This window comes from Hibiscus syriacus, unplaced genomic scaffold, assembly GCF_006381635.1.
Source record: "Hibiscus syriacus cultivar Baekdansim isolate YM2019G1 unplaced genomic scaffold, ASM638163v2 tig00014732_pilon, whole genome shotgun sequence".
NCBI classification, from domain to species: domain Eukaryota; kingdom Viridiplantae; phylum Streptophyta; class Magnoliopsida; order Malvales; family Malvaceae; genus Hibiscus; species Hibiscus syriacus.
Genome location: NW_024062336.1, coordinates 449788 through 476961, shown reverse-complemented (window position 1 = coordinate 476961; position 27174 = coordinate 449788). Strand labels below are relative to the sequence as shown.

The window sequence follows — 27174 nt, the reverse complement described above, 5'->3', positions numbered from 1 at the left end:
ACAGACTGCAATCGTAACCGAGCAAGTGCGGGCTGAACTAGTCAGGACACCACTAAGGCCATCCTGGGCCATCAAATGAGTCTAAAAAACATCTTGGGCCACTTTAGCTGAAGCTGGCCCGATTTGAATAAGTCTTTTCTTATTTATTTATTATAATTTATTTATCTTTTATTTGAATTTAAAATAAAGATAATGTAAAGATTTAGCTAGATTTCCTTTTAACCTTAGCCATTGATTGTATTCAACTTCACCAGTTAGATGTAGGGAGCTTCAATTATAAATAGAGGCTTACTACCACCTCATTTTTTACTTCAATTTTAAGGAATAAAGCTAATTATTCTCTCAAATTATCTTGATATCGTGTGTGAGACATTTTTCTTTCAATATTTGTTGCTTTGCATTTCTTTCTTAGTTTTTTACTTAGATTGTTCAGGCTGACTTGGGCGTTACTTTCTTAAATGCATTTAAGGTCGCATGGTTCTGCTAGTTGAAACTATAGGGAATTGACAAGTGGTATTAGAGCTAGGTTTGAGAGAGGGATGGCCCCACAATAGCAAGGTAAAGTCTCAACAGTTGAGGTTCAGGAGAACCATGATGCCATAAAGAAGTGAGAACCATCCAATGATACACTTGGATCTATTGAGAATTGTTGGTAATGCTCAATCCCACATAGTATTGGAAATATTATTGGGAATGGGTATTTATGGTTTGGATTTCCCACTTCCTTGTTGAGTGAAAGAGAACAAGGGGGACTCTCGCGCACCGCCGCCGCCGCTGTCTGTCTTGGCTCAGCACGGCTCGGCTGGTGGTCGTGGTCGTGGTGGTGGTCGTGGTCGTGGTCGTGGTAATACGTGTCTTCGACACGTCCACACGGATACTATCTTTTTAGAAAATTCTTGAGGAATTTCTCTTGAAAAAACAAATGGAAAAATGTGAAAGATTTCAACTGATATTTATAGGCTGCTGAGGACTGTTTAAATTTAAATGATAACAGTTGGTTTATGAGAGTTATCAGAAATTAAACAGCTTTTCCTAAATTAAATAAAAAAGGTTAAGATGTATCTGGACTGATTTCCAGCTTTGTACAAAGGGGACAAGCTGTTAATACCAGGAGTTACAGGAGTTATTTGATTTAATTCCAGGGGTTACATGATATAATTTCGGGAGTTATATCAGCTAAATAATGATGCAATGAACCTGGACTATTTTTGAGTCAGGTTCTTCTAGACGTTTCAACTGTTACAAAGAAGAGATTTAATCCTGAAATTTTATGGACGATTTTAATCCTATTTCTAGTCTATAAATAGGGAGCTATATTCAGCTTCTCAGCTCACTCTCAACATTTTCAGAATTCACTCTCCAAGTGTTTTCTAAAGTTCTCTCTGTGTGCTTTCCGATCAGAAGTGCAATACCATCAGCAGTCCACTCCAGTTTCAGGTGTACGAAATTTGGAGCGACCATGTTAACCTCGGGTGACGGTCCGCCTACTGCAGCGATTACACACATATGGGCGAATTCGTTTCTAAGGCAATGGTTATACCACGACATCAAAACAGTGTGAGGACATCTGCTCAGTCACATGTTAAATAAATTATTTGATATGTTCCTTAGAGAAAGGAGTTCCTAGGCAATATGGGATACTCTCGATAAAAAGTATGGTGTGGACGATGCTGGCATCAAGAAGTATGTTGTCGTCGAATGGCTCAAATTCCAGATGACTGATGACAAGTCGATAATGGATCAAGTTCATGAATATGAGAACCTAGTCGCTGACATCATCGTCGAAGGGATGCAAATGTGCGAGGTGTTGCAAGCCAATGTTCTCATTGTGAAGCTGGGCCAAGTCCTGGTCTGACTACCGCAACTCTCTTAAGCATAAGAAGAGAGAAATTTTGCTTGAAGAGCTTGTGGGTCATATAAAGATTGAAGAAGCCAACCATTTAAAAGATAAGCTTACTATTCTATGAGTAATCTTTTCTAACTTGGTTGAGTCTAAATTTAAGAAGATCATTGGGAATCTCAGAAGGCTACCAACTTCAAGAAGTCAGAAAGGCCAAACCTGAAGGAAAGATGCTCAAGTGCTATGTCTGCGATTTACCCGGCCATAAAGCTTACCAATGCAACACCTCTCAGACCGCCAAAATGAAAACAAGCCACTGATGCACGTTGTAGAAGAAGATGATGAGATCATTGCTGTGGTGGCCTCAGAAGTCAATCTGGTGGAAAACAGTTCAGAATGGGTTGTTGACACTGGCGCTTCAAAGCATTTATGTGTGCAAGGAATGCGTTTTTCACCGAATTCGAGGATGGGAACGTAGGTGAATGTGTGTACATGGGGAACAATAGCAGCTCTGAAGTGCTAGGCAAAGGCAAGGTTTTACTCAAGCTGACCTCTGGTAAAACTCTGGCTTTAAATAATGTTTTGTATGTACCTGCCTTGCATAGAAATTTGATAAATGGTGGGCTTCTAAATAAGGCAGGCATTAAGTTAGTTTTTGAGGCAGATAAACTTGTACTTTCCCGAAATGGTAATTATGTTGGGAAAGGGTTTTTAAGCAATGGTTTATTTGTCATAGAAACTCAATTTAATGAAAATAAAGCTACCACTTCTGCTTATATTGTTGAATCCTTTGATATGTGGCATGCTAGATTAGGACACGTGAATATTCATTCTTTAAAGAAATTAATAAATATGAATGTTCTGCCTAAACTAGACACAACTAGCTTTAACAAATGTGAGATTTGTGTAGAAGCTAAGCATACTAGACCTCACTTTAAAATTGTTTCTAATAGAAAGACTGAGTTGTTAGAACTTATTCATAATGATCTAGCAGATTTTAGAAACACTGAAAGTAAAGGAGTTAAACACTACTACATAACTTTTGTAGATGATTATTCAAGATATACAAAAGTTTATCTCCTAAGGACTAAAGATGAAGCTGAAAACTTCTTTCTTATTTATAAGGCAAAAGTTGAAAATCAGTTAGATAGGAGAATCAAACGGGTTAGATCTGATAGAGGTGGTGAATATGGATCTAATTTCTTAAAAGATATTTATGAAAAGAATGGCATAATTCATGAAACTTCAGCCCCCTATTTTCCTCAACAGAATGGTATAGCCGAAAGGAAAAATAGAACTTTAAAAGAGATGATGAATTCTTTACTAATAAGTTTAGGGTTATCTGATAACATGTGGGGGGAAGCCATTCTATCATCAACTCATATCTTGAACCAAGTTCCTAATAAGAAATTAGATTATACCCCATATGAATTGTGGAAAGGATACGCTCCTAATTTACAATACCTGAAAGTGTGGGGGTATCTGGCTAAAGTGGGTTTGCCAGACTTTAAGAAGTCTACCATCGGACCTAAAACCGTTGATGTAGTGTTTATAGGGTATGCTACGAATAGTGTTGCATACAAATTCATGCTTTTACAAGATTATTCTATTTCTGAGTCAATGGATGCTATTTTCTTTGAAAATACTTTTCCTTTAAAGGAACCGAGAATAAATATAGAAACACAAATAGAATATATTCCATCAACTTCTTCTAGTAATCATGCTAGGTCTTCTAAACAAATTGATTTTGAGCCTAGAAGAAGTGAAAGGCAAAGAGTTGAAACCTCTTTTGGACCAGACTTTATTACTTCCTTTATTTTTGAGATAAATAATTTAGACTCCATTTCAGATCATATAGCTCAAATTTTTCTGTTATATGAGGATCCTAAAACTTTTGAAGAAGCTATAAGATCTATCAATGCTAGTTTTTGGAAAAGCGTTGTTAATGATGAACTAGAATCGATAATGTCTAATCATACTTGGGAATTAGTTGACTTGCCTAAGGGATTCAAACCAATCTCCACAAATAGGTCTTCCAGAAGAAACTAAGGCCAGATGGTTCGATTCAGCGGTACAAGGCAAGGTTAGTCGTCAAAGGGTTCACTCAAAGGTTTGGTTTAGACTACTTTGATACATACTCTCCTGTTACAAAAATCTCAACGATTCATGCATTATTTGCACTAGCCTCTATTCATAAGTTGCAGGTACATCAAATGGATGTTAAGACTGCTTTCTTGAATCGAGATCTAGATGAGGAGATTTACATGGAGCAATCACTAGGTTTTGAAGCACCTGGTATGGAAGGCAAAGTCTATAGACTCAAAAAGTCACTCTATGGACTTAAGTAGGCTCCTAAACAGTGGTATGAGAAATTTCATAAAACTATTCTTAGTTTTGGTTTTGTTATGAATGGTTCGGATGCTTGTGTGTATTCGAAGATGTTTGACACTGAATGTGTTATCATAAGTCTTTATGTTGATGACATGTTGATTTTCAGTTCTAACTTTGAGTCCATTAACAAAGTTAAAAATTTCTTGTCCACTAAGTTTGAGATGACAGATTTGGGAGAAGTAGATGTAATCTTAGAAGTCAAAGTTAACAAAACTGAGAAGGGATTTTCTTTATGTCAAGCACATTATATAGAGAAAGTGCTAAAGAAATTTGACAGGTTTGAGTCGTCCCTGTTCGAAATCCTTATGACCCTAGCATACATCTAGTTTCCCAAATTGAATATGTTAAATTAATTAGGAGCTTAATGTTCTTAATGAACTATACTCGGCCTGATATTGCTTTTTCTGTGAGTAGACTAAGTAGATATACTCATAATCCAAGTAGTGAGCACTGGATTGCTCTTAAACGCTTACTGAAGTATCTTAAGGGTACTTTGGATTAGAAACTTGAGTTTGTTGGCTTTCCTGCGGTACTAGAAGGATATTGTGATGCCAAATGGGTTTCTGATAATGATGAGGTAAGCACTACGAGCGGGTATGTTTTTAGTTTGGGTGGAGCAGCAATCTCGTGGAAATCATCAAAACAGACTTGTATTGCTCGTTCTACCATGGAGTCAAAGTTTATAGCTCTTGACCTAGCTGGGCAAGAAGCCGAGTGGCTCAGAAGGTTGTTAGCAGATATTCTGTCGGGGGGAAGACCGACTCCTCCAGTTTCATTGTTGTGTGATTCACAAGCTGCGATATGTGTGTCTAAGAACCAAGCTTACAATGGTAAGAAAAGACACATTTGCATAAGACATGAATCAGTTAGACACTTAATAAAGAATGGAGTGCTCTCTTTAGAGTATGTGAAGTCGGAAAGGAACCTAGCAGATCCGCTTACCAAAGGGTTAAGTCGGAAGCTGGTCCTAGATTCGTCGAGGGGGATGGGTCTCAAGTCCATTTGTTGAGGAATTCATGGTGGATACCCAACTTAGTTAACTAAGTTCCATGTGGTCAAATGAAACCATGGAAAGACTCATAATGCACATTCCTACTTCCTATCCCTATGACGAATAATGTGCATGCCCAGGATGAGCTTAAGTGCTCTTAATAAATTCATAGCCCAGGCTTTGGGTGGTCTTAGTGAGAAAGACTTGATGAATTTACCGATTTTGGCTGAATATCTATTCTTAATAAGTTCAAAACCCAATTTGAGTGGGTATTCCTAAGTGAGAATGAAATAATGAACTTACCAACAGAAAGGTTGAGTTTGTTAAACTCTTAATAAATTCAAATCCAAGTATTTGGATGGTTCTAGTGAGAATGACTTATTGAATTTATCGATAAATGAGGTTGAACATTTATTCTTAATGACTTCTTAGCCCAGAGTTTGGGTGGTTCATTTATAATGAACTTGAAGAAAGTCACCATACCCTTTGTGAGGTTGAGCTTTTATAAAAGCTCTTAATTATTTCATATCCCTGTTAAGGGTGGTTTATATCGAGATAAACTTGATGAAATAACCTATGTAAGTGAGAAGGGTTAGCCGCCTTCTATGAAAAATGTTTGGCCATTTTTCTAGAACATTTACTAGAATCCTGAGGTAAGATAGCCAAATATATACTTTTGTATATATATATATCTTACACATCGAGGACTCAGGTGGATGAAGGGGTTAGTTGTGTGTTATGAGTTTACCCCCATCTTAGAAAGTTCCATACTAGTTTCACTTATCTAAGAGAAGGATTGCTCATTATCACTATGTACTAGTTCCAGATACGTTCACTAGTGCTTAAGAAATTAATCTCGCTATTGCTCTTCTGGAAAGTTTGTTTTCGAGTTTCAGAAGAATTCTTTCGCATTAGTGGGGGAATGTTGGTAATCCTCAATCCCACATAGTATTAGAAATACTATTGGGAATGGGTATTTATGGTTTGGATTTCCCACTTTCTTGTTGAGTGAAAGAGAACAAGGGGGACTCTCGCGCGCCGCCGCCGCCGTCATCCGTCTCGGCTCGGCTCAGCTCGTGGTTGTGGTTGTGGTAATACGTGTCGAAGTAGTAAATGACAACTATGGTAACAGAGTTCATAGAGAAGATCGATGATCTTGAGAGTGAGTTGCTCATCTACAAGGCTAACATGAAGAATGGGGTACGGGTTGAATCATTGGCACCCAAACCCAGGGTCGATGTCCTAAAGTCGAATGAATTCAAGGGGTCACACACAACGGAAGATGTGGAGAACTGTATTTGGGGCATGGAGCAGTATTTTTGAGGCATGAGAATTGAGGATGATGTCACTAAGTTAAACACTACTTCCAATTATTTAACCGCGTGTCTCTTGTGGTGGCAACAAGATGTTCCAAGAAAAAAGATAAATACATCCTTATATAGGAACATGGAATGAGTTCAAGCAAGAACTCAAGGGACAGTTTTACCCGAATAATTCACAACTTGAGTCCAGAAGGAAGTTGCACCAGTTGAAGCATGATGGTTCTATTCTCGACTATGTCAGTCGCTTCATAGAACTCAAGTTCCAGATCATGAATTTGTCTGTGGAAGAGGGATACTCTACCTTCATGAATGGACTTCAATGGTGGGCCAAAATGGAGCTCCAACAAAGAGGAGTCAAAGAGCTTTCACAGGCTTTGGTTGAAGCCGACGCTATTGAAGAATTTGAAACTCAGAGATTCAAACCTTCCAAACCAAAGCCAAGACCCAAGGGAAATGGTGGGGGAAATAAAGAGAGATCAACTAAGATGGGATCCGAGAGGCCTTCGAGAAAACCAAATAACAAACAATAAATATTTCAGAAGCCATGGGAGAAGAATAATAAATCTCTCAAGTGTTTCAAGTACGGAGGGAAGTACAATGATAAGTTTTGTCTATAGAATGAATTGGTTACTGTTATCAAGGAAAATGATGCTAGAGAGAAGACTTCTAATCTTGATTACATCATTTGTTCTATCGAGACCAAGAAAGGGCATGCAAAGAAGGGGTTGATGTTTGTAGATGTTAGCGTGATATGTCAGAATTTGAGTGCACTAGTTGACACAAGTGCCTCAGAATTGTTCATGTCCGAGCAGACTACAAAGAGACTTGACCTTCGTGTGGACAAGGTAATAGGGTTTATCAAAACAATCAATTACAATGAAGCTTTGATTGCTTGGGAAGAAAAATGAGTTGATCTTGTATTGAAGATTGGAATGGTAAGGAACCCATCAAGGTAATCCTACTAGATGATTTTGATTTTATGATTGAGCTTAGTTTCCTTAACCGTATTAGCGCATTTGTTGTACCATGTCACAATTGTTTAGTGATTATTGACCCAAAGGGTCAAGGTATTGTTTCGGTAAACTGAGGTTCTAGAATTGAGTCTAAGATGTTATCGACTATTCAGTTTGCAAAGGCGGTGCGCAAGAAGAAACTGACCTTTTGGCATCTTTAGTTATTGATGAGGTTGCCAACGTGGACCAAATCTTAGAGGAAGTGGGGAAAGTGTTAGCTAAATTTGTGATGTGATGTCTTCGAAATTGTCAAAGAGTTTACCTTTGAAGAGGGAAGTGGATCACAAGATTGAACTTGTGCCGAATACCAAACCCCTTCCAAGGTCTCTTATCGAATGTCTCCGTCTGAATTAGAGGAAGTGCAGAGGCAATTGAAAGAATTCATCGATGTTGGATTCATCCGTCCATCAAAATCACCCTTTGTGCCCCAGTTCTATTACAAAAAAAGCATGATGGGTCGCTTTGGATGTACATCGATTATCGAACTTTAAATAAGCTTATAGTAAAGAATAAGTATCCAATCTCTTTGATTGATGACTTATTTGATCAACTTAGTGGTGCAAGGTGGTTCACCAAGATGGATCTCAGATCTGCGAATTATCAGGTCAGAATTGCTGAAGGAGATGAACCGAAGATAACATGTGTGACGTGCTATGGTTCATATGAATTTTTGGTGATGCCTTTCGGCCTCACAAATGTTCCTGCCATTTTTTTCACTCTCATGAACAAGTTATTACAATCTTTTTTATATCATTTTGTTGTTGTTTACCTTGATGACATTGTGATTTATATCAAGTCACTTAAGAGCATGTGGAACACTTGATAAAGGTGTTCAATGTGTTAAGAGAGAACGAGCTCTATGTGAAAGAAGAGAAGTGCTCGTTTACCCAGAAACAGGCCACATTCCTTGGCCATATTGTGGGAGATAGAAAGCTTTAGATGGAAAGGGACAAAATCCAGGCGATTGAGGAATGGAATATGCCAATCAAAGTAACAAAATTGAGATCATTCCTAGGTCTAGACAATTACTATCGGCGTGTGAAAGGCTACTCCAAAATTGTCGCACTTTTGATCGAACTACTAAAGAATGACAAGGTATGGGATTGGGATTCAAAGTGCCAGGATGTTTTTGATGCAATTAAGCAAGTCATGGTTGGCGAGTCGATAATGGTGTTGCCAAATTTCACCAACCCGTTTGAGATATACAGTGATGTATTAGATGTTGAGTGGAGTCCTTATACAGGAATGACATCTGGTTGCATTTGAATACCGAAAGGAGATATTTGGCTCATGAGAATGAAACGACAATGGTAATGCATTGTTTGCGCATATGGCGACATTATGTTTTGGGTTCAAGGTTTGTTGTATTTACTGATAATGTTTCCAAAAATTATTTTCTAACATAGAAAAAATTGTCTCCCAAGCATACTCATTGGTAGGAATTTCTTGCAGAGTTTGATTTTTCCTTAGAGTACAAGCCGAGGAAAGTGAATTTCATTTTTGATTCCTTAAGTCGAAGGTATACCTTGGAGTTCATTAGCTTGCTTGAGGTAACATTTCTAGACTGTGCTATGAGGGGTTGTCCCATGACCCAACGACCAAAATATTGATTGATCTTGTCAAAGATGGGAAACTATAAGGTTTTGTCTCGAAGGGAACTTACTGTATGCACGAGGACACCGCCTCTATGTTCCTCAATATGGAGAATTTCGTAAAACACTCATGAGAGAGTGTCATGACTCTCAATGGGTGGGACATTCGAGGATGAACCAGACTTTGTCTTTGTTGGCCGAGCACTACAACTGGTCACACATAGACGATGATGTTGAAACCTATGTGAAAACTTATCTTGTGCGCCAACAGGACAAGATAGAGATGAAGAAGCTAGTGGGGCTACTACAACCATTGTCTATTCCAAAACGACCATGGGAAAGTGTTTCCATGGATTTCATTGTTGGTTTACCGAACACTGATGGTTTGTCTAATATAATGGTTGTTGTTGATAGGTTTTCCAAGTATGGGACTTTCATTCTGGCTTCGAAGGTGTGTCCGGTCGAAGAAGTAGCTTGTCTTTTTCTCAAGCATGTGGTGAAGTATTTGGGGTTTCCAAAGTTGATAATTAGTGATTAGGACACACGATTCACTGGAGACTTTGGACACAGTTGTTCAAACTGATGGGATCAGACTTGAATTTCTCCATGACTTACGATCCACAGACAGATCTGCATACTGAGAGAGTGAATGCCCTCGTGGAGATCTACTTGAGGCACTATGTGAGTGCCACACAACGCCATTGGTTGAAGTTGTTGGATGTGGGTCAATTTTCTTACAATTTGCAACGGAGTGAGGCCACAAACCAAAGCCCATTTAAGATCGTGACTTGCCAGCAACCATTGACACCTAACACGATTGTTGCCAAGTATGAGGGGCCTAATCCAGCATCACACAAGTTTGTCAGGGAGTGGCAAGAACATCTTGACTTGGCCCAAGCTTGTTTGAACTAGGCAGGAAAATGAACCAAGAAATGGGCATTTCGAAGGCACATAGACGTGAATTTTCAGGTTGGTAATCTTTTCCTTGCCAAGTTGATCAATTTTTAAGCAACCTAAATGTTCACAAAGGGCTTGTTCAGAGATATAAGGGTTCATTCCAAGTTTTAAAGCGAGTAGCCACATGGCCTATACATTGGAGTTACCTCCAACCATCCGAGCACACCCTTTGTTCCATGTTTACTTAAGCCTTATCACAAGGATGAGGAGAGTCCAAACTGAGGCACATCACACCAAGCACCACTCGGAGTTAAGGTTTCCCATCAGAAGGAAGTTGAAGAGATCCATGCGGAGAGATGTATCCGATGACCCGGTCATCGACAAAGGCATGAATACTTTGTTTAGTGGAAGAGACTGCCAGACAGTGAGGGGATTTGGAAACTAGCCAAGGGACTTTGGAAATTCAAAGATCAGATCGAGCAATACCAATCTAGCCGCGCGACGAGGGCGTCGCTAGAATCAGTGGGGGGAGAATGTCACAGACTGCCAGTCTATGATCGAGACAAGTTCAGGGCTGAACTAGTCAGGATACCACTAAGGCCATCCCGGGCCACCAATGGAGTTTGAAGAACATCCTAGGCCACTTTAGCTGAAGCTGGCCCGATTTACACAAGTCTTTTCTTATTTATATATTAATCTTTTATTTGAATTTAAAATAAAGATAATGTAAAGATTTAGCTAGATTTCCTTTTAATCTTAGCCATTGATTGTATTCAATTTCACCTGTTGGATGTAGGGAGCTTCAATTATAAAGAGGCTTACTCCCACCTCATTTTTCACTTAAATTTTGAGGAATAAAGCTAAGTATTCTCTCAAATTCTCTTGTTCTTGTGCGTGAGGCATTTTCCTTTCGAAGATATGTTTGCTTCCACATTTCTTTCTAAGTCTTTTTACTTAGCTTGTTCAGGATGACTTAGGCGTTGCCTTTTGAAAAACGTCTAAGGCCACACAGTTCCGCTAGTTGAAATTCTAGGAACGTGACAATATGCTTCACTGAATTGTTTCATTTCTTTCCAGTCAAAAAATAAAATAAAATAAAGATTTTAGAACTTACACTAAACATCAAAAGAAATATTTTTAGATCAACGGAAGTCAAAAAAATATTAAATTAATTTTAGGGATGTTATATTTGAGTTTCCTTTGATAAGGTGAGAAATATTTTTCTAGATTTCAAGAATTTGTTTCTTCTATTTTTTAAATTTTAAAAATTTAATGTAAATTGTTAATATCGCTGAAAATTATTTTGTTAAATTTAGGTTCATTATAAAAATTAGTTTGATTATTACATGATTATGTAATTAACATTTTTCTCAAAATATCAAATAAATTAATTTAACATTAGAATTTTAATAATCTTAAGAATTGAAATTAGATTTTTAAATTTGAAACGTAAATAAACTAAACAACAAAAAGTAAAAACTAAGGATTTAAATTTTAAATAGGAAAATAACATAAGAAAAACCTTGCGGTGTATTTTAACATTCTAAAGTGGAAAACGGAAATAGATTACATAAGAAAAAAGTAGGAACATTTACGGTATCTCCTAAAGTGGATATTTGTTAGGTCTCTCCTAATTTTAAAATTAAATATGATTTAATTAGGTTTATAATAGTTTTGAAGTTAGATAATGTAGTACCCTAATATTTTATCCTAGTTATAGTTACATCCCTCACTTGGAAGTTATTCAACTTTTGATGTGTTTAAAATGCCTGAAGCTGGAAAAGGACATCAGACATGGCTAAGGCTCTCTGCAATCTTCAGCGAGATATAACATTGGATAATGGCAAAGCTCGTTGCAAACGAAAAAGATCAACAAAAAAGCGCAGGTCGTCGAAGCCGTCGGAGTGTATAGCGAATTTTCCGACATGGAAAGAGCTGGTACGTTGGGCTAGGGTTGATGCTCAGTGTCTAGAAGAACGCTGCAATATTGGGTATAGAGCTGCCCCTATTCTTCGACTTGCTTTAATGTTTGCCAATGGGAAACTTGATGAGGATGAGATCACCAAACTCGAACAATCTTCCGACCCAACAGCCTTCCAATCTTTGTATCAAAAGTTGTTGGGAATCAAAGGCTTTGGCCCCTTTGTCTGTTCCAATATATTGATGTGTGCTGGATTCTATCAGAGGATTCCATCTGACACTGAAACAATCAGACACTTGAAACAGGTTTTTCACCCTTTTTTTTAAATAATTTTATTTTGTTAATCAACTCTAATTAATTTTTATTTATTTAATTGTTTTCTTGATATCAGGTACATGGCAAGGGGAACTGCTCTAACAACACAAATGCAAGAGATGTTGAGGAAATTTACGGCCAATATGATCCATTTCAATGTTTGGCCTACTGGTGACGAAACTACCCTTTTATGTTCGTACAAATTTAGGTTTAATGCATGAAAATGTACCATCTTTCCATTCCAGCTTTTGCTTTTCTCTTAAATGATGAGTTGTTTGAACAATTGCAGGATGGAACTGGTTGAGGAATATGAAAGCAAATCTGGGAAACTGAGTGAGCTAGATGCCTCCAGCTATCATCTTGTTACTGGTTCTCTGTGTAGGGACAAGTGAAGGAGAGAATGTTCCACTTATCAGCTGAATCATTAAGTAAATGGTTTGCGGTGGCACTTGGAGAAAATTTAAAAATATTAGATGTTTTATTTCGGATTCGAAATGGATTTGACTCTAATCAAGCATAGATTTGGATCGAATTAGATCCTAACATGATCCATATCTAACTCATCTCTTATTATGATTCAAATATTTTTTTCGAGTATTTCGGATTCCAAATTTTTTTAATTAGATTTAAATCAATTTTTCTTCGAATAGGTTTACACTCGAATCGAATTCAGATTAAATTATTATACTTCAACATGTGTTTCAGTAATGATAGGGTACACTCTAACCTAGAATTCATATTTAAATTTTAAAAATAATGCTTTATTATAAGAATGATAATTGTAAATTTTACCTTTTATGACCATATATATCATAAAAGCATGGTTTTCAGAACCGGACCGGTCACGGTTCACTGGTTCAACCGGTTGAACCGGTCGTAAGAACTGAACGAAGTCATAATTATTTAAAAAATTAAATAAAAATACTAAAAACATTTAATAAAAAATCAAAAAAATTTAGGTGGAACCGGTTCACGGTCTGGTCCGGTTCAAGCGGTTCAAAGCTGGTTCGAAAGGTTCCTTGCGGTTCACTAGAACCGATTCAACCGGGGTAGAATGGACCGGACAAGGCAACTGTTCCCGGTTGAACCAGCCGGTCCGCTTTTCAAAACACTGCATAAAAGGCTTTCTTTGGATTGTTGTTTCTGAGTTAAATCTATTTTTTCTTTTGTTCCTTTATATATGGTCATCAGCCAGAGTGTCATTCGTCGTCAAATTTTACAGTTTGAGATTAAAATTTCTTTTTGAATTCTTCGCTAAGTTTTAAACAAAATCAATTTAATTTAAACAACATTTTTTAACTTAAAATTTCAATTATTAATAAAATTAAAATTATTATATTGAATCGAAGTCTGCAATAATGTCATTATAAATATCACTTTTAAATTTAATTTTTTATTTTAAAATGTCACATCAATAAATTTAGGGCAAATTTCATTTTTTTGGATAATTCCATTTCATTACCCAAGAAAGCAGGAAACTTGCTCCATAAAACAGTTAACAACATAAATGTCAACTTAGCACACGCTGTGCAACCAACACAAACAGTGAAAGAACAAGAGAACACATACACCCCGACTTAAGAGATACCCCAATTTACACAGAGGGCGTCGTTTCTCGAGTCAGCTCTGCTGATAGTCCAGCCCTCCAGCCGAATCTGGATGGCTTCTTTAACATCTTTCAACACATCATCCACCGATCTTGTTCTACCCCAAACAACCTACTATTTCTCTCATTCCAAATGCCATACACATGACCAGCCCATGCAAGTTTAAACACTCTCAAAAGGAGAGACTTTCCTTTAAAACAATGAATAGCCCATGCCAATTCCCTATCCCAACTACTAACTCTACGGTTCACACCACATAAAGCATGTATGGCACCCCATAACTTTCTCACAAAACCAAACTCAAAGAACAAATGATCTCTAGACTCATCCTCAATACCACAAAACATAAATTTATCATTATCAATATTTAATCTCATTCTCAAAAGCCTTACCAGAGTAGGAAGTCTATTTAATATAGCCATCCACACAATAATGTTATGCTTTGGGATACGCCCAGGAAACCAAACCAAATGATTCCATGAGACTTTAGGAACCGTAATGTGCATATCCTCCCAAATTCACCTCGTATTAAGGTCTCTAACCGGACCAACAAAAAGATGAGAAATAGTAGGCCTCACTTTCAAAATACATTTGAAGCTCTAGCTGACATTAGTAGGGATACTCATCTGCCAAAAATCAACATTGCTTATCACATAAGAATGCATCCAAGCCACCCAGAAAGAGCCTTCATTAGCCAATAAGTTTATGATCAATTGCACAATGTAAGCTTTGTTTCAGCCTCCTACATCTTGTACACCTAGACCCCCTTCAGATTTCATTAAACAGATTTGTCTCCAACTTACTCGAGCACCTTTAGCAGGTAGGTCAGACCCCTTCCAGAAAAATCGAGAGCATAAATGTTCAATTTTCCTTATTATTGCTTATGGCTGTATAAGTTGCCTACAACAGTAGTTTGATATGCTGAATAAAAAAATGCAAACAAGTTGCAATCTTCCAACAAAACTAAGATGTCTTTTAGCCCATAAATTCAACTTTGCCCTTATTTTATCAATAAGGCGTTGGAAATCCTTCACAACAAGCTTTCTAGTCACCAATGGAACTCCCAAAAATCTCACAGGAAGATTTCCAAGTTTAAATCCAGTAATCTCCCTTATATCAGCAGACTGCTCAACAGATACCCCGACTGAATATATCTCACATTTACTAACATTTAACTTCAAACCCGACATGGAATATAATATATCTAAAATAGATTGCACTCCTATGATAGAATCAATATAACCTTTGCAGAATATAAGCAGATCATCAGCAAAACAAAGGTGAGTGAGGCCTATCCTTTTACACTTTGGATGGAATTTAAAAATTCTCTTCGAGACAACCACATTCAAAAGATTGGACATAATATTCATAGCAAGGAAAAAATGTATGGTGATAGGGGATCACCTTCCCTTACACACTGAGCACCCCTAAAATAGCCAACTAGGTTTCCATTAAACACAATAGAGTAACTGGGATTTGTAGAACATGCCCAAATTCAGCTAATGAATTTCTCAGGCAGTCCCAAAGCATACAAAATAACCCCCACAAACTCCCAATTTAAAGAATCAAAAGCCTTTTGTAAATCAATTTTTAGAGCACACCTTTAGATATTTTTTTCCTAATGTATCTCCTAACAAGCTCATGAGCAAGTAGAGTATTATCTACTATGCTTCTCCCTTTCAAAAAAGTAGTCTGATCGTAGAGATCATACTAGAAAAAAGAGTAGACAAACAACTCACTAAAATTCTAGTAACGGTCTTATAAATCACAGAGCAACAAGAAATAGGTCTAAAATCCTTTACCATATTCAGATTAGGCACCTTTGGAACAAGAACTACAACCGTTGCATTAAAAGAATGGAGCATAAAAGAATTGTTAAAACAATACCTAATGGAAGCTATAAAACCATCCCCACTATAGGTCAAGATCTCTTGAAAAAATAAGGATTATAGCCATCAGGCCCAGGTGATTTGTTATTCCCTTGTCCCCATATGGCTTCATTTATCTCATCATCAAAGACTTCCTTACATAAAGCATCTGCATCACCCTTAGGTAAGGAATAATCAAGAAGATGTTTGATTATTCTGACACTATAGCTCTTTACATCAGGGTCAGCCACCCCCAATTGATTTTTAAAAAAATTGATCACCTTATTTGACATGTCTTCAAAAGTATCCAAACTATCTCCATTTTGATCATACAACAATAATAAAGAATCGAGTTCCTTCATCACCATCTTTAATCCAATTTAATTTCTCTTTTTCTTATATAAAAGCAGCTCAGCCTTTTCAAGAACTTTTAATCCCTCTCAACTTCCAATTCAGCATTTATATTGTTGCCAGCAATAGCAGAATCCAAATTGGCAAGTTGAATTTTTTAATTCCTCTCTCTTTTTCTGTACCTGACCCGAAATGTCACTAAATCGAGCCCTAATAAGCTCTTTTAGACATCTCTTTAACCTCTTAAGTTTTTGAAAAAACACCTGAGCTGGATTCCCAGCAACCGGGGCCTGTCAAGACTCCTCAACTATAGACATAAAATATGGATACAACACCAAAAATTTAAGAACTTAAATGGTTTTGGTGTAGCTACAGGAGCCTCTTTGCGCAGCCAAACTAAAGAAAGGAAATGATCCAAATCACCTAGAGCTTGGAATTCAACATCAGAGGTAGGAAACGTTCCAATCCAGTTTAGATTTACAAGAACTCAGTCCAATTTACATGCCAAATAAGTATTGTGTTGTTTGTTCGACCAGGTAAACAGAGGACCAGTAAAAGGGTGATAAAAAATGCCCAGCTCCTCCATACAGTTCTAAAAATCAGAAATTTCAACATTCGTTCCAGCACTAAAATAAACCGAACTTTCCTCATCTTTTAAAATAATATTGAAATCCCCTTCTAACAACCAGGCCATATTACCCACTATACTTTCCACAAAACTTAGCTGATTCCATAGTTTCTTGCGAATACTACCATCATTTGAGCCATGCACTGCATTTATGTAAAAATCTTTTCCACCAAAACTGCCCTTTATAGAAACACTTTGGTCAAATACAGAACAAACAACAAAGTTCAATTTTTTTGCCAAAGAACCCAAATACAACCATTATCATCATGGTTGTAATTGCACCAAAACTCCCAATCACCAAACCTCTTATTCAAAATCCCCAGATTTACTCTCCTTAACTCTAGTTTCAAGCAGACACAAGATATTAATTTGACAACTAACAACCCACCTTAACACCTTACCTTGCTTTAAAGGATTATTAAATCCCCTAACATTCCAGAAACATATTAACATGACAAAATAGAAAAGAAAGAAGAACCAACTCTATCCTCCAATTTTTTAACTTTTTCAACATGTTCTTTATTCTTTAGCTTCAAATCCTGTACTATTTTTGCCACTCCAAGAGAAACACCTCTTTGCTTTCTACCAGAATCTTCAGTAGATACTCCCACCAAACTTTCAGGATCAATAGAATTAAGAATCTCAAACTTATTTTTTGAATTTCCCCCAACAGTTTTTCCACCCTCTTTAGCTAGCCTGCCTCTATATCTCTTAATAGGGGGATTACTTCCCTGCTCAGAATTTAGAGTGATAGCTCTCTCTTGATCAATTTGTTTAGTCACCTGAACATCCACCTTATCATAACAAACTTTTTCTTTACCAGGATAAATCCCATCTGACACTACATTAGAGTTTGTAGTTGCAGAAATACTTCCACCATTAACATTTACAGTACTCACATTCTCTTTATCAATCTGTTCAGTCACCTAAACATCCACATTATCAGAACAAACTTTTTATCTTCCAGGACAAGTCCCATATGATACTGCATTAGAGTTTGTAGCAGCAGAAATACTTCCTCCATTAACATTTCCAGTACTCACATCTTTTACTGCCTCATTACTAGTGGCAGAAACAACCTGCTTAACTTCATGTACATAACCTTTATCCCTCCAAATTTGTTCTACCTTTTTTCTCTGAGGACAATACTTCTCTAAATGTCCAAAGCGACCACAATCAATACAAGAATTAGGCATCCAAGGTACAATAACCTTAATCCTAGCCACTGACTCATCACATAAAAGCACATCAATATGGTCTGGGATCTTTGAACAAGCAAAAATCTCAACATAGACTCGGACATATTCAAGCGTTTCTCTAGTAGACGTAATCGAATCCATGTGGAGAGGTTTACCTATTGCACTTGCAATATAACTAAGTTCTTTCTTCAAAAACAGTTCCAAAAGGACATTATACAATTGTATCCAAACAGGCATTCCAACCAGATCAAAATGCATCTCTTTCAAGTTCGGTTCCCTTATGTTGAACATGGCAAGGACTATTCTCTAAAACCTAGTCCCTAACAGATGAATTAACAAATGAAAAAACAAATAAATTTAGTCCAACCAAACTCACCTTAAGCGGAGAAGCTTTACCCTATATCAGTTCAACTTTCTTCTGAAAATATTTAAAATTCAGAGCTAAGCCAATGAATTGCCCATCCAATGCATATCTTCATTCTAAGATCCTTTCCTCAAACACATAACGTGAAGGTTTCACTACAAAAGAACCCTCGACCTCCGTCGGTGGAAAGAGATCCAGCTCCTGTTCATTCCCCGTCGCAAAGAGTTTCCTCTAATCAGTAGCTCCCTCAGCAGACATGGCCTAACAAAACCCCCAAGAAAATTTTCGGAATTAACATAAAAGAAGCAAGAAACAAAGAAGAAATGGCTTCGTCTTCAGCCGCTATTAGCCCAACTAACATGTACCGAGAGAGAAAACTTAACGTGCGTCATTCCTTATGAACTTCTTTTTTAAAATTACATATTTAGTCCCCAACTATTCCTACAATTTTGTTTTGATCACTTTTTTTTTCAAAATCATACCTAACGTTACGTTGATTTTGTTTTTGGTTATCTATCGTTAAAAATAAATAAAAATGGTGAGTGACAATTTTTTTTTATTTTTTTTTCAAAGATGGTATTATATTATCTTATTGTTACACGTCAATGTTTGTTAATTTTTTATTGTAAGTGATCAAAGTATAACCAAAACTTAATAAGATATGACTTTAAAATAAACAACGTGCAGTTGGGTGATCAAAACAGACTTTTAGAAATGACTGAATATGTACACCTAGACTTATTAGTTTAAATTAAGAAAATTAAATTCCAAATATACACAAGAACTTGGAGCATATTTTAACTTTTCTAAATAGTAAAACAAATGAATAATTCCAAAATTAGCCCCAACGCTTGCCAAAATGATAATTTTGCCTCCTATTTATTTTCTGAAGCATTTTGGCCTCCAATATTTCATTTTATGGTAAAAATGCCCTTAACATTTGACAGAATAATCATTTTCTCTTATTATTTTTTTCTAGGGTATTTTAGCCATCAATGTTTCATTTTAGGATAAAAAGGCTTATATTTTGGAGTGTTGATCATGTGTTAACTAATGGGTTTTCATCTATAGAGGGAGCTTTTTGCCTCAAAGTGAAACGTTGAGAGACAAAATGCTAAAAAAAAGGAGCCAAAATGACTATTTTGATAAATGTTGGGGGCTATTTTTGGTATTATACCTAAAACAAATATGGGTAAACCCAAATGTGGTAAACAAGTCATTTAGATTTGATTCGGGTCAATATTATATCAGTCTTTTTTAAAAGTGTAGATACTATTAAAGTTGTATTTATAATTTGATGAGAGGCAGAGTTATAAGTACATGCAATGACTGATTCTTAAATCAACTATATAAAGGGGTTATGGTCCCTAAAGAAATAGATAATCTCATATTTTCTCTTATCCCGTCAGACAATTTATACTAAATGGAATTCTATATTCTTGGAAGATCACAACCACAAGGTAATCTTTAAGATCTCAACCTTCTAGGTAACTTCAACAATGGATTCAAATACACTTCCGCAAATCTAACATTAAAATTTTTTTCTTGATGGTTTGGCATGATTAGATTCTAATTTGATTTCATATTAATTTATGGTTTAATTCTCACAAGTATCACAATTTAATTTTTTTTAAATAAAAACTTTATAAACTAATTATTTTATATTTATATAATATGTTTAGATAAAATTTTCATAATTATAAATTTATTTATTATATTTAACTATTTATTAATAGATGGATTAATTGATTTACTGAAAAATTTATTATTAGTCCGTAAACATTTATTAAAATAAATAGTTTTCCTAATTCTAATAATGTTTTTAAACTTTTTCTCTTATTTGACTCTAGATTTTAGTTTACGGATATTTTAATTTTTTTTCTCACCAAATTTAAAATCAATTACAATTAAATGTAAGTAGGAAATAATATTTTTACTTGCTATAATTAAATTAATTTAAAAGTAGCCTGATCTCCTATAAATAAATTATATGAAATCTTTGGAAACTAACCAATTTATATTTAAACAATATTTAAAAAAATAAGATGATTAATTACCTCCATTATTTATTTACAATTCCCTTCGACTTTTATTTTGGTTGATAAAAAAAATCGAAATAATAAATAAATAAAATATTAAAGTCTATGAAAAAAATATAATTTTAATATAAACTTTATTTTTTAAAATAAAATATCCTTTTACAAAATTTTAAAAAGATAAGGTAATTAATTCATTCCTTTTTAATTTATTTTTACCTCCATTGACTTTTGGTTTTGGTTGACAATAACTAAAATTTCGCCAAACCACATTTAAATGTAAGTCAATACTTTTATTTTTACTTTTTATAATTAAAATATTTTAAAATAATTGTAATCCCTTATAAATAAAGTATATAAAATTTTAGGAAATTAATTAATATATATTTATAAAACATTTAAAAAGTAAAATAATAATTAAATTCATTATTTATTTACTTTCCCTTCAAATTTTATTTTGGTTGATAAAATAATTAAAAATACGATAAATATACTTTTAAAGTCAAATAAAATTTATTAAAAAAAATTAAAAAAAAAACTTTGTAAAACTATTCAACTTATATTTGCACAATATTTAAAAACAAGGTAAATAATTAATTCCATTATTTATTTGATTTTACCTCCAATTGACTTTTGATTTTTGTTGATAAAAATTAAATAGCACCAAATTAGATTTTTCAAAAGAAAAAAAGGAATCAACGCTGCAAAACCTAATTTTATGAATCTGCAAAGAACTTGAATCAAAGGTAAACTTTCTTTATGTTTTTTATTTTTTATATAGAAATCTCATTCGATTTGAATGAATTTATAAGTAAAAACTATCTTTCTTTTTTTTCCTTTCCTACAAACTCTATAGGCATGGAAATAAAGCTGGCGCTTGGGGAGTGTTCAGGCAGTTTCGACATGGAGAAAGCAGTGTGTAATCATGGCTTGTTCATGATGTCTCCGAATGTTTGGATCCCTTCAACTAAATCGCTTCGTCGTCCTCTTCGACTGGCGGACTTGAATCGCTCCGTTTTAGTCACCATCTCACACCCTCCCAACCAATCTTTCCTTGTTATACAAGTTGATGCCTCTCTCTCTCCTCCTCTGCTGATGAAGCAGCTATATTGGTATGTGTTTTTCTTTTTCATCATCATCATATAAATGAACAAGTATAATATATATGTATACAGCAACAAGTCGGAAGAATGCTAAGAATATCAAAGAAAGAAGAGAGAGGTGTAAGGGAGTTCCAAACAATGCATTCGTTGGCGAAAGAGAGAGGTTTCGGTCGAATATTTCGATCTCCTTCCTTTTTCGAAGATGCTGTCAAGTCTCTCCTCCTCTGCAACTGCGGGTATGTTTTTATTTTTAATATAAACAATGAGATCTCTAATGAAGAAGGTGATGACTATGAAAACTCTAATGGCGATGATGTTATGTTAATTTGCACCTTTTTTTTACTAGGTGATGACAATTTCAAATTAATTATTTGAAATATTTATCATAAGATGATTTTAAAAAAAAAATCACAATATCAAATGTATCATTCTGCTAATAGTTTTTGGTATAAATATTGTTAGTTTTATCGATAGTTAAATTAATTCTTGGCCTTCTAGATTTTTTTGTTGAACTGTATTTTTAAGTCCCATCGATTTAGTTTGTTATTTTAATACTTATTAGGTCTGTTTTGATTTTAAAATTAAATAAATCAAGTGGCCGTTATTGTTTTTATGATTTAAACAATATTTGAATTTTGATAATTTTTATCCCCAAATATTCAATTTTAATCTCATTCTTCATTTCAAAAATATAATATCAGGTTGAAGTTAAACAAAATATTCAATCGATTTTAAAATTAGTTAAATTAGAATCTACGAAGTAGCCTCATATATAGAAGAAAATGGTGATCTCCTTAGAGACTGTGAGTTCAAGTAGTGGTGCCTATAGGGTGTGTGCATCATTAATAAATTAGGAAAGTTATTAATATACCATATAGTAATCATTTTAGAATATTAAAAAAAACATAGTTAAAATTGAGTATTAAATTATTGTTTTTGTTTTGGATATTTGTTAGGTCTCTCCTAATTTTAAAATTAAATAGATTAAATTATAATTTTTATGGTTTAAATATGATTTAATTAGGTTTATAATAGTTTTGAAGTTAGATAATGTAGTACCCTAATATTTTATCCTAGTTATAGTTACATCCCTCACTTGGAAGTTATTCAACTTTTGATGTGTTTAAATGCCTGAAGCTGGAAAAGGACATTAGACATGGCTAAGGCTCTCTGCAATCTTCAGCGAGAAATAGCATTGGATAATGGCAAAGCTCGTTGCAAACGAAAAAGATCAACAAAAAAGCGCAGGTCGTCGAAGCCGTCTGAGTGTATAGCGAATTTTCCGACCTGGAAAGAGCTGGTACGTTGGGCTAGGGTTGATGCTCAGTGTCTAGAAGAACGCTGCAATATTGGGTATAGAGCTGCCCCTATTCTTCGACTTGCTTTAATGTTTGCCAATGGGAAACTTGATGAGGATGAGATCACCAAACTCGAACAGTCTTCCGACCCAACAGCCTTCCAATCTTTGTATCAAAAGTTGTTGGGAATCAAAGGCTTTGGCCCCTTTGTCTGTTCCAACATATTGATGTGCTGGATTCTATCAGAGGATTCCATCTGACACTGAAACAATCAGACACTTGAAACAGGTTTTTCACCCTTTTTTTAAATAATTTTATTTTGTTAATCAACTCTAATTAATTTTTATTTATTTAATTGTTTTCTTGATATCAGGTACATGGCAAGGGGAACTGCTCTAACAACACAATTGCAAGAGATGTTGAGGAAATTTACGGCCAATATGATCCATTTCAATGTTTGGCCTACTGGTGACGAAACTACCCTTTTATGTTCGTACAAATTTATGTTTAATGCATGAAAATGTACCATCTTTCCATTCCAGCTTTTGCTTTTCTCTTAAAATGATGAGTTGTTTGAACAATTGCAGGATGGAACTGGTGGAGGAATATGAAAGCAATCTGGGAAACTGAGTGAGCTAGATGCCTCCAGCTATCATCTTGTTACTGGTTCTCTGTTTAGGGACAAGTGAAGGAGAGAATGTTCCACTTATTAGCTGAATCATTAAGTAAATGGTTTGCGGTGGCACTTGGAGAAAATTTAAAAATATTAGATGTTTTATTTCGGATTCGAATATGGATTTGACTCTAATCAAGCATAGATTTGGATCGAATTAGATCCTAACATGATCCATATCTAGCTCATCTCTTATTATGATTCAAATATTTTTTTCGAGTATTTCGGATTCCAAATTTTTTTAATTAGATTTGAATCGATTTTTTCTTCGAATAGGCTTACACTCGAATCGAATTCAGATTAAATTATTGTACTTCAACATGTGTTTCAGTAATGATAGGGTACACTCTAACCTAGAATTCATATTTAAATTTTAAAAATAATGCTTTATTATAAGAATGATAATTGTAAATTTTACCTTTTATGACCATATATATCGTAAAAGCATGGTTTTCAGAACCGGACCGGTCAGCGAACCGGCCGTGCTACCGGTTCACTGGTTCAACCGGTTGAACCGGTCAGACCGGTCGTAAGAACCGGACGACGTCATAATTATTTAAAAAATTAAATAAAAATACTAAAAACATTTAATAAAAAAAATTAGGTTGAACCGGTTCACGGTCTGGTCCGGTTCGAGCGGTTCAAAGCTGGTTCGAACGGTTCCTTGCGGTTCACTAGAACCGGTTTAGCCTGGGTAGAATGGATTGGACAAGGCAACGGTTCTAGGTTGAACCAGCCGGTCCGGTCTGGTTTTCAAAACACTGCATAAAAGGCTTTCTTTGGATTGTTGTTTCTGAGTTAAATCTATTTTTTCTTTTGTTCCTTTATATATGGTCATCAGCCAGAGTGTCATTCGTCGTCAAATTTTACAGTTTGAGATTAAAATTTCTTTTTGAATTCATGGCTAAGTTTTAAACAAAATCAATTTAATTTAAACAACATTTTTTTAACTTAAAATTTCAATTATTAATAAAAATTAAAATTATTATATTGAATCCAAGTCTACAATAATGTCATTATAAATATCAATTTTAAATTTATTTTTTTATTTTAAAATGTCACATCAATAAATTTAGGGCAAATTACATTTTTTTTGGGATAATTCAATTTCATTACCCAAGAAAAAAAGAAACCTGCTCCATAAAACAGTTAACAACATAAACGTCAACTTAGCACAAGCTGTGCAATCGGCACAAACAATGAAATAACAAGAGAACATATACACCCCAACTTAAGAGATACCCCAATTTACATGGAGGGCGTCGTTTCTCGAGTCAGCTCTGCTGATAGTCCAGCCCTCCAGTCGAATCTGGACGGCTTCTTTAACATCTTTCAACACATCATCCACCGATCTTGTTCTACCCCCAAACAACCTACTACTACTATTTCTCTCCTTCCGAATTCCATACACATGACCAGCCCATGCAAGTTTAAACACTCTCACAAGGAGAGACTTTCCTTTAAAACAATGAATAGCCCATGCCAGTTCCCCTATCCCAACTGATAACTCTACGGTTCACACCACATAAAGCAAGTATGGCACCCCATAACTTTCTCGCAAAACCACACTAAAAGAACAAATGATCTCTAGACTCAGCCTCAATACCACAAAACATAAATTTATCATTATCAATATTTAATCTCATTCTCAAAAGCCTTACCAGAGTAGGAAGTCTATTTAATATAGCCATCCACACAATGATGTTATGCTTTGGAATACGCCCAGGAAACCAAACCAAATGATGCCATGAGACTTTAGGAACCGTAATGTGCATATCCTCCCAAATTCGCCTGGTATTAAGGTCTCTAACCGGACCAACAAAAAGATGAGAAATAGTAGGCCTCACTTTCAAAATACATTTGAAGCTCTAGCTGACATTAGTGGGGATATTGATCTGCCAAAAATCAACATTCCTAATCACATAAGAACGCATCCAAGCCACCCAGAGAGAATCTTCATTAGCCAATAAGTTTATGATCAATTGCACAATGCAAGCTTTGTTTCAGCCTCCTACATCTTGTACACCCAGACCCACTTCAGATTTCATTAAACAGATTTGTCTCCAACTTACTCGAGCACCTTTAGCAGGCATGTCAGACCCCTTCCAAAAAAATCGAGAGCATAAATGTTCAATTTTCCTTATTATTGCTTATGGCAGTATAAGTTGCCTACACCAGTAGTTTGATATGCTGAATAAAACAGTGCAAACAAGTTGCAATCTTCCAGCAAAACTAAGATGTCTATTAGCCCATAAATTCAGCTTTGCCCTTATTTTATCAATAAGGCGTTGGCAACCTTCACAGCAAGCTTTCTAGTCACCAATGGAACTCCCAAATATCTCACAGGAAGATTTCCAAGTTTAAATCCAGTAATCTCCCTTATATCAGCTGACTGCTCAGCAGATACCCTGGCTGAATATATCTCACATTTACTAACATTTAACTTCAAACCCGACATGGAATATAATATATCTAAAATAGATTGCACTCCTATGATAGAATCAATATAACCTTTGCAGAATATAAGCAGATCATCAGCAAAACAAAGGTGAGTGAGGCTTATTCTTTTACACTTAGGATGTAATTTAAAAATTCCCTTCGAGACAACCACATTCAAAAGACTGGACATAACATTCATAGCAAGGAAAAAAATGTATGGTGATAGGGGATCACTTTCCCTTACACCCGAGCATCCCTAAAATAGCCAATTAGGTCGCCATTAAACACAATAGAGTAACTGGGATTTGTAAAACATGCCGAAATTCAGCCAATAAATTTCTGAGGCAGTCCCAAAGCTAATGAAATGATAAAGTTATTATTATTTTCCAGAATTATAATTAGATTATATAAAATAAATTCTGATGCTCATAAATAATTCGAAGTTCTTATGCTAATGAAATGATTTCTCAAACTCCAAAAATAATTAATAGGATTTATAGGTAAATGAAAATTCTTAAATTAATAAAACAAAAATTGTGATATCAATTGATTTCCAGAATAAAAAATATCAAGTGAAATTGTTTGTGCGGAAATAATAACAAACATTCAATCTAACAAGCCAAGATTAACGGGTGAAGTGGATTTTTCCTTTGACTATTTAAATGTAAGTCAACATTACTCTTTTTACTTTCTATAATTAAATTAATTTAAAATAATTGTAAACTCTATCAAATAAATTATACCAACTCTTTGAAAACTAGCCAATTTATATTTTTACAACATTTATTAAAATAAATTTCCAAATTCTAATAATGTTTCAATTTCTTCTCCTTTTCACTCGATTTATTAAGGTGATTGATAAATTTTAAAGAAAAAAGATATATTATTAGAATCTAAAACTTTAACTTTTTAAAAATTTGGATTCTTGCGAAAATACTCAATTTATATTTGTAATTTATATTTGTGCACTATTTAAAATAAGATAATTAATTAATTTCTTATTTCTTCTCCAATTAACTTTTGATTTTGCTTGATAAAAATAAAAATAACGTCAAATTAGATTTTAGAAAATAGTATTGTTGGATTAAAATCCATAATTATGGGCATATCTTTATAATGCATATTGCTATCATAAAATATGATATAAATTAGGTCATCAATTATGTTATAAAGTCATAAGGTATTAAAAGTGTAGATACTATTAAAGTTGTATTTATAATTTGATGAGGGGCAGAGTTATAAGTACAAACAATAACTTATTCTTAAATCAGCTATATAAAGGGGTTATGGTCCCCAATAAATAGACAATCTCGTATTTTCTCTTAT

At 34.9% G+C, this 27174-nt stretch overlaps 3 protein-coding genes across 3 annotated transcripts; 2 read left to right on the top strand and 1 right to left on the bottom strand.

The window, feature by feature from the left end:
* Positions 1 to 11840: 11840 nt before the first annotated feature.
* Positions 11841 to 12674, top strand: LOC120207422. Its single transcript, XM_039206876.1, has 3 exons — positions 11841 to 12272; positions 12359 to 12453; positions 12572 to 12674. The coding sequence occupies exons 1-3, from the start codon at positions 11841 to 11843 to the stop codon at positions 12672 to 12674; spliced, it is 630 nt and encodes a 209-aa protein (XP_039062807.1).
* Positions 12675 to 15810: 3136 nt separating this feature from the next.
* LOC120207421 lies at positions 15811 to 18193 on the bottom strand. Its single transcript, XM_039206875.1, has 4 exons — positions 17723 to 18193; positions 17219 to 17662; positions 16291 to 16398; positions 15811 to 15936 (listed from the first exon to the last, which is right to left on the bottom strand). Exons 1-4 carry the CDS (start codon positions 18191 to 18193, stop codon positions 15811 to 15813), a joined length of 1149 nt encoding a protein of 382 aa, XP_039062806.1.
* A 3000-nt stretch (positions 18194 to 21193) lies between these two features.
* Positions 21194 to 23366, top strand: LOC120207420. The gene is made up of 4 exons (XM_039206874.1): positions 21194 to 21447; positions 22576 to 22945; positions 23110 to 23204; positions 23324 to 23366. Exons 1-4 carry the CDS (start codon positions 21194 to 21196, stop codon positions 23364 to 23366), a joined length of 762 nt encoding a protein of 253 aa, XP_039062805.1.
* Positions 23367 to 27174: the final 3808 nt, after the last annotated feature.

Bases quoted from the DNA above. Each gene is read 5' to 3' on its own strand.
- LOC120207421 (XM_039206875.1), bottom strand. From the start codon at position 18,193: ATGCATTTTGATCTGGTTGGAATGCCTGTTTGGATACAATTGTATAAT. The intron at 17,663-17,722 runs GTATCATATGGG...GTGGATGTTTAG, and splicing joins CTGCTACAAACTCTAATGCA to GTGACTGAACAGATTGATAA. The intron at 15,937-16,290 runs GTACAGAAAAAG...TCCTTACCTAAG, and splicing joins TTAGTGACATTTCGGGTCAG to GGTGATGCAGATGCTTTATG.
- LOC120207420 (XM_039206874.1), top strand. From the start codon at position 21,194: ATGGAAATAAAGCTGGCGCTTGGGGAGTGTTCAGGCAGTTTCGACATG. The intron at 22,946-23,109 runs GTCTGTTCCAAC...TCTTGATATCAG, and splicing joins TCAAAGGCTTTGGCCCCTTT to GTACATGGCAAGGGGAACTG. The intron at 23,205-23,323 runs GTGACGAAACTA...GAACAATTGCAG, and splicing joins TTTCAATGTTTGGCCTACTG to GATGGAACTGGTGGAGGAAT.
- LOC120207422 (XM_039206876.1), top strand. From the start codon at position 11,841: ATGGCTAAGGCTCTCTGCAATCTTCAGCGAGATATAACATTGGATAAT. The intron at 12,273-12,358 runs GTTTTTCACCCT...TCTTGATATCAG, and splicing joins CAATCAGACACTTGAAACAG to GTACATGGCAAGGGGAACTG. The intron at 12,454-12,571 runs GTGACGAAACTA...GAACAATTGCAG, and splicing joins TTTCAATGTTTGGCCTACTG to GATGGAACTGGTTGAGGAAT.